Source organism: Halichoeres trimaculatus, unplaced genomic scaffold (assembly GCF_033239565.1).
Source record: "Halichoeres trimaculatus isolate MK-OKI-2021-1 unplaced genomic scaffold, fHalTri1.1 fHalTri1_scaffold_1, whole genome shotgun sequence".
Lineage (NCBI taxonomy): Eukaryota > Metazoa > Chordata > Actinopteri > Labriformes > Labridae > Halichoeres > Halichoeres trimaculatus.
This window is the reverse complement of record NW_027437179.1, coordinates 22778005-22785632: the sequence shown is the minus strand read 5'-3', so window position 1 is coordinate 22785632 and position 7628 is coordinate 22778005. Positions and strand designations below refer to the sequence as shown.

At 40.2% G+C, this 7628-nt stretch overlaps 1 protein-coding gene across 1 annotated transcript; it reads left to right on the top strand.

Annotated features, from left to right (window-relative positions):
* Positions 1 to 813: 813 nt before the first annotated feature.
* Positions 814 to 7303, top strand: LOC141797123 (putative nuclear hormone receptor HR38). The gene is made up of 7 exons (XM_074678554.1): positions 814 to 976; positions 2296 to 3128; positions 3542 to 3671; positions 3922 to 4085; positions 4254 to 4456; positions 4549 to 4727; positions 4830 to 7303. The coding sequence occupies exons 2-7, from the start codon at positions 2298 to 2300 to the stop codon at positions 5090 to 5092; spliced, it is 1770 nt and encodes a 589-aa protein (XP_074534655.1). The 5' UTR covers positions 814 to 976; positions 2296 to 2297; the 3' UTR covers positions 5093 to 7303.
* The last annotated feature ends 325 nt before the right edge of the window (positions 7304 to 7628 follow it).

Below are 7628 nucleotides of genomic sequence, written 5' to 3'. Positions count from 1 at the left end.
AGCTATGACATAAGGGGTATTAGGATTGACTTTAACTGATGCTGACAGATGGACACCTGCAGCTGAGGCTTTGACATCCACAATGCAACAAGGATGCATGTGACATTACAATGTGGCATGAGAGGGGATTCTGCAGCCCTTGAATGTGAAGTGTAAATTGTTGCCATTGCTATGTTGTTTGTGACGCTGGTGGCTGGTTTAATACCGTCCTTACCTTCCCCAGTAACAGTATGTGATGATATTTGTGAGATGATACTATGTGATGTTATGGGTGTTAGCTATCTGAATAAATGAGACTTTTGTTTTTTGTATAAATGGATGCATGTATGTATGTATATGTATCTGAATAATAGTGGTTGATCTTAAATTGTGAGTCCATGACCAAACGACTTAAAAAATAACAGTCTGGATGCTGAAAGGCAATTGTGTCTATTCAGTTGAGAGACAAGACATGCTCTTTAAACGCAAAATCCCCTCTCAAATAAAAACACAGGTGTTTCCTGTTCTGTCGAATGATAGCGTTCTTAAAACCCAAATTTCCAGACATAAAACGTCTGCACCTCCAAACTATGGCTATTTTTAGCATTTTTTATCTAGTAATAGCCCCACGTGAGAACCGCTGTCGTTGTTAGTTTATATTTAGAACGCACGCTCCCCCAGCTCTTGCGTCAATGGAATCCCGTGCGTGCGTCATACGGAAGAACGTCTGTATCAAACTCAACGATGATTGGTTGGTGACCTGAAACGTTCCACCGCCCTGTTCACCATATTTGGGCAAAGACCCGCCTTTTTGTCGACGCATCCAAAATAAAACAAGAGTGTATGGAGGTCCCAGTGTTGGTCTGACCCACTGTGCTCGTGTGAATATGTTTGAATGAGTGTGTGTGTCGACAGCAGCTGGCAGAGGTGACAGTTACCAGTTTACTCGTTTGGATTAAATGAAAAGCTTTAAACCCTGGATAACTACTTGAACCAGGTAAGTCATTGTGAACTGTTTGTATACGTTGATTTGTGTTATAATGTGTACCACGTGAATGTTGTACAAGATTTGTTCATCATAGGTGCTTGCTAAGGCTCAAAGTAAAACGTGATTTCACCCTTGTAAGTCAACACTTATAACAAGGAACTCACTTTATTTGTTCATCTGTTTATCTGTTGTCAAAAATCTATAAAGACGCATATGCTTAAGCCTTGATTTCAGGGTAGCTGTCAAACTTTACACCCAGTGCCAATTTTGGTTGATGTTTGATCCCGTTAACCAATACATTCTAATTTAGCAATGCAGACGCCCCCCAAGTATATTATACGTTCACATCTATTTCAGAGACGAAAAAATAAACTACAGAAATCCAACTGATAAAACCGGATGTTGCAATATGATATAGCAAAAACACCATACTCAGCAAAAAATATATATAAATAAATAAATATCCATCAAAAACACAAAATTCAATCAGCACCTTTAGTGATACCAAAAGACTTTACATGAGTTCTGCTGTAGTGTATAAGTTGCTGCTCCTACTAAATTATGAGTGGTCTCCCAAAACTTTTTGGTTTACATCCTTGGCCACTTGAATTCATGTGTTCTACATTTAACAGGCAGTGTGTTTTTTTGCTGGTGTATCATGTATTTTACTATTTGATGAAAAAAAAAAAAAAAACAGTAACACTTGTGAATACATTCCCTTTCAGTGTGTTACACTTACAAACGCACACGTACAAACAGGCTTTACCACCTTTCCCATTTCAGCTGGCATTTAGCCCACCCTGTAATCCAATCTGCAGCACTCCTTGGTACAGCCCTTGTGAGAGAGGGTTGCCCTCCACTGAAGGAGGTTTTCAGAGCATTAACAGCTTGTAACACAATATCTGGCAATATCTGACCACTCCTCTGGACCACCCTCTGCATATTCTATAGCATACTGAAGCTAGTGAAGTGGCATGCTGGGGAAATCAGAGCTTTCAAGGTGTTAATGTAGACTACTGTTTGGATGGTTAGAGAGGGGAGATTAAAAAACCTGCTGACCTAATTGGTCTGAAGAATATAAATGAAAGAAAAATATGAAATTTCTTTAAATTTTATCAATAGCCTTATATGCATGGGCTCCTTGATTCATCTCATACACTTTTATTTTGATAGTTGAAAATTCCCAATTCAGCAAGAGTGCCACTTTGAACTTTCCTTTGACTGTTTATTTATTGTGGTTTTCAATTGAAATCATTTTATGTATTTGTAATTTAAACTTGGTGTCTTTTTCACTCATCAGTGATAATTGCTTTTGTTCTTATTTTTAGCAATGCCCTGTGTACAAACCCAGTATACCTCCCTGTCCCATGACAACTTCCTCAGCTCTGAGTTCTTGAATCCTGACCTCAGTGCCAAACTGATGATGGACATTGGTGGCCAAAAGGACCAGCTGTCTACATCTTCGTTGCCCAGCATCAACACCTTGGTGGGAAATGGTTATGTGGGGGAGTTTGATGGCTATTCTTGCAAGATCACCACCTCTCCTCCTGCCTCTACAGTTTCATTCAGCAACACTGCTGTGGGCGAAAGCCCTCAGATGCAAAGCCAAGCCTTCAAGCTGGATGATCTCCAGGTGTATGGCTGTTACCCAGGTTCCTTTGCTCTCAGCTGCCTTGATGAAACCCTCTCCTCATGTGGCTCCGACTACTATGGCAGCCCAGTTTATGCGTCTGCCTCTCCTCCAACACCAGGTTTCCAGACACAGTCTGCACCTGTCTGGGATTCCCCTTTCAGCCCCTACCCCTCAGCCCCTGTGACCTCTGTGGCAGATAAAGCTCCCATGGCCCAGCAGTTCTCCTTTTTCTCCTTCAGCCCTCCACCAGAGCAGCTCTCTCCCATGGGGCACCATCAGGAGGCACAGCCAGGCCATGATGACCCTTTTTTCTTGTCACCTCAGCAGCACATCTCCCCCATTCATTGTCCCCCTATGTCCCTGGATCACAGACCACTGGAGAGTCCCAACTTTATGGAGGGGGCCATGACATCTCCCAAAACCCACAACCCAGGTTCCAGTGAAGGCTGCTGCGCAGTTTGTGGTGACAATGCATCTTGTCAGCATTATGGAGTCCGCACCTGTGAGGGCTGCAAAGGATTCTTCAAGGTAATGAGATAAGCAGTCTTTTTCTGGTTGATTCCCCCTAAGAACCCCATCCTGACATTTAGTTGTATTAAAACATCAGTCAGTCAAAGTTGATTGTTGATACATTGGTATTAGTGGAGTGAAAAGCTGTCATATTAACGCTAAAGGATGTTTGCACACTATTACATGAATACATTTTCTCCACCATAGTTTTTTAATTCTTAATTTTCAGAGTCAAATGATAGTTTTATCTCCCAAGATCCAACATTTGTGGGGTAAACTAGTGAGTTACAAAGATATAAAAAATCATTTTAAGCTTTTATTTCTGATACTTTAATGGCTATTGTCAAGGCTATTCATATGATATTTTTTGTCTTTAACATTATTATCAGTGTATATTATGAACTAATTTTCATTCTTTCTTTGTTTGATAGCGAACAGTACAAAAGAATGCAAAGTATGTGTGCCTCGCCAATAAAGACTGTCCAGTGGACAAGAGGAGGAGGAACCGCTGCCAGTTCTGTCGTTTCCAGAAATGTCTTGCAGTGGGAATGGTCAAAGAAGGTATGACAAGGCTTTACCAGAATTTTCAGTGATAAATGTATGACAATTAGAAACTGAAGTTAGCGATGACAGTCTTGTGAAACCACAGCTGTAAGCAAAAGACACTTACCACAGTCTTGTAGTACCAGCAAAAAGGGGGAAACTGAAACTGCAGTTATTCTCTTCGAGAGTGAAAGGAGCATTGACAGCCATGTGACCATCACAATGTGGTTCTTAAAATCTTCTTCTGTTCTTTCCTTGCCTTTCTCAGTGGTTCGCACAGATAGTCTCAAAGGGCGCCGGGGTCGTCTACCCTCAAAACCTAAGACTGTGGTCGAGGCTTCTTCTACGACCCCCAGTCTAAACATCATATCCTCACTGGTCAGGGCGCACATAGACTCAAACCCGAGCATTGGAAAGCTTGATTACTCCAAGGTAAGACTCCCAGCTCTTACAAAACTCTTTTTTAGTGATCATATGAGTTCAATAATCATCAACACTGAATATAGAATAAAAGCATACACAAGGAAAATGTAATTGTTGGTATTTGTTTTGGTATTTGTATTAATGTAGTACCAACACTTCCCCTCTCTTCCTACCCAGTACCAGGAGAAAGTAGACGACCTGAAAGAAAAAGAGGATGCTGGTGACATCCAGCAGTTTTATGACCTTCTGACCGGCTCTTTGGACGTCATAAAAGCTTGGGCTGAGAACATCCCAGGCTTCAAAGATTTCTGCACTGAGGATCAGGTGCTGCTCCTTGAATCTGCCTTCGTTGAGCTCTTTATTCTGCGACTCGCATACAGGTCAGCCTCTTTAAAAAATGCCAGTTTAACAAATGTATACAAATTTGCAATGTTTAATTAATTGATTGTTTAATTTGTGCGAAACTGTGCAGATCAAATCCAGAAAAGGACAAGCTGATCTTCTGTAATGGCATGGTCCTCCATCGGCTGCAGTGTGCCCACAGTTTTGGTGACTGGATCGACTCCATTATGGATTTCTCCCAGAGTCTTCATCGCATGAACCTGGATGTGTCGTTGTTTGCCTGCCTTACAGCACTAGTTATCATTACAGGTGAGGCCCTGCTCACACATAATGAACATGAGCGCAGACTGCATTTAAATAATATCAAAGATTGGGGATCGTCTTTCTCATGAAGGTGTTTTCTACATTTAGATCGCCATGGCCTCAAAGAGCCAAAACGGGTGGAGGACTTTCAGAATCATCTCATCACTTGTTTAAGGGAACACGTGAGTGGGAACGGATCCGAAATCAGCCGTGCCCAGCCTAACTATCTTTCTCGTCTTTTGGGGAAACTCCCTGAACTACGGACTCTGTGCACTCAGGGCTTACAGCGAATCTTCTACCTGAAACTGGAGGACTTAGTCCCCCCTCCACCTATTGTGGAGAAAATCTTCATGGATACTCTGCCATTTTAAAAAGAAACTCATGGACACATGATTCATCTGTAAAAATGATTATCACAAACCTAATTCAAGGTTTTCTTGTTGGACTCCTCTGGTGAGCCTCCCTTTTTCGCACTGACTTCTGTTTTTACAAATGTTTAACATTCTTTAAATGACCATTATCTTTTGTAAAATTTTGGTCAAAAATCAAAATCAGAACCTGTCAGAGATGGGGCTGAAACAGTTTTAACAGTTGAGGACAAAGTTTATATATATATGTGTGCTTGGTTGGTTTTTCAGAAGCCTTTTGCTGTGTTAGGTGTGTGGATGTTGTCTTGTTATACAGTGAACTAGACCTGGTCACTCGGGTAGATGCAATGCAGTGTTATACGCTCAGTTTTTTCTTAACAGAAAAGAATACACTAATCTCTTACAAAGTGTTCAAAGGCCTTAGTTTCTGAGTCCTTGAAAAGATGCTAAGATAGATTTTATAAAAAGAGGAAACACAAAAAGTTACTGAAAATACTCCTGAGTCCTTTTTTAAAAAGGTTAGAGATAGATAGTTTTAGTTCGAATACTCATGTTGAAGGTCTTGGACCAAAGTTTACTCTTATTTTTATATTACTAACTGTAAACCTTATTGCCTTAAAGCTACACAAAATGTTCTGCAACAGCTCTTGTGCTGTCATGTCCAATACCTTGTAAAGGCTGATGCTGGCAGGGCTCCCGCTGGACCACATGTCTCTGTAGAAACATTTTTTGGGCCTCAAAAACAGAAATTGACTCACTGAATGAAAACATTAAGTGCCTTTTTAGTAAATAGCCTCAGCCTTCCAACCAAAACAAATAATATTGAGTGAATTTTTCATTCCACATATCACATACAGAGAGCCTTGTCAAACTGAAGTGAAACTTCAAAGCTGCAATCAGAATCAATTTCCTCAGCTTTATATGAACTCGGATCTAATTTGCCTGTTGTGCAGTTTGACAAAAAGTAGGCGGTACAAAAATGCACATTTTCACCCTGCCAAACTGAAAGGACATCAAGCCAGTTCATATGTTCCCAGAGGCAGTGCAATCCAGAACTACAGCAGAGCCATCCAGTTTATGATTAAGTCACAGCATATTTTGGGCTGCAATTACTCAGCCTTACATTTGTTTTAAAGCTCAATCTGCTGTGGGTTTGTAAAACTCTCCTATTGTCTTCCATTTCATCTGAAAGTTTTCATTTTTACATGTTGGATTTTTTTAAAGTCTCAAAACAAGCTTAAAAGGATTCTTAAGGGATTGCAGTGGTATGTGATGAGAAGATGAGCAGCTAAAAGCACTTCAATGTTCAAACAAAATGAAGAGCACTTCTTTCTCCTACTGTATAATTTTGTTTGACGTATGCGTGTGGACTTTAAAAATACTGCCAGGGCTTTCATACCTTGGTGCAGGAATATTATAAGAGAAAATTTGATATTAAATCTTTTGACATTATGGCACTGTCTGCTTTTGTTTGAATGCTGTCAAATGTTTTCCCTAAGTAATCTGGACTTCAGAGGTGTATCATACGTTCACCTGTTTTTCACTCTGGAAGATCACTGGTCTGGCAGTGATTGGTCTTGTTTCTCTTTCTCATTTCATTACTTAAATCTTGGTGCTCAAGTTATTTTGTTTTTTGTTTGTATTCAGTACTCCGTCTATTGGACATAGTGTCTTAGATGTAACCCATGTGTTATGATGAGGAGTTTCGAAGCTTATCCTCAACAGTTGCCATATTGGAAAGGCTTACTTGACTTAGCTTTGGTTGATCAAGTATGATGTAAAAGGGTGAAAGTGTTGCTTTAGCCTGGTTAGCCTCTTTGGTAATAGCTACAGTTTGTGCCCCTGTCATTCAAGTCATCTTTTCTCTCAGTGAGGCATAACTTAAGAGTTTAATTAGAGTTTAATATCTTAAGAAGTATTGCGTTCTATAAATATCACCCTGACCATTGTGTGGTGATGGAAAATGAACTATTTAGACCCCGAACATTATTTTAAACCAGGATATAGATATGGTTATTTCTGCTGTTGAGACCAGCTCCTGGTGCTTTAGCAGCTAGCCCCGATTGAAGATTCATGGACCTGCAATGTTTTGCTCTTTGACAGGCTTCACATCTTAAAGAGGCTGTGAGGGATATCCGGAACAGCTAGTGTTTTTATAGGATAAAAACTCAGTTTCCCATGAGACTTTGCACCTACTGTTGTAAGGACGTGACTCTTACCCCGTCTTGCGTTTGTTTTGAAGCAAATTAAAGAAGAGCAGATGTACTTTTGAACACTACTTTTCTTTGTTTAAGACTGCTTTTAGACCAGATACAAAGAAACAAGGTAATGTACTTACTAACTGTTTTTTGAAAAATAGTGACAAGCAAACTTTGTTTATCTGTTTAGTAGCTTAGTGTATTGTGGTTATTTCCTGCCAGCACTCACCTACCAGGCAGAGCTAACGTAACCTCACTCACATTTTATTGATAGACAGGATAAATTTGAATAGACCGCTGCAGTATAACTACTGCATGTGGGTTATAATGCACATCAACAC

Coding starts and splice junctions, on each gene's coding strand:
- LOC141797123 (XM_074678554.1), top strand. CDS start 2,298: ATGCCCTGTGTACAAACCCAGTATACCTCCCTGTCCCATGACAACTTC. Junction 3,672..3,921: donor AGTGGGAATGGTCAAAGAAG/GTATGACAAGGC, acceptor TGCCTTTCTCAG/TGGTTCGCACAGATAGTCTC. Junction 4,086..4,253: donor GAAAGCTTGATTACTCCAAG/GTAAGACTCCCA, acceptor CTTCCTACCCAG/TACCAGGAGAAAGTAGACGA.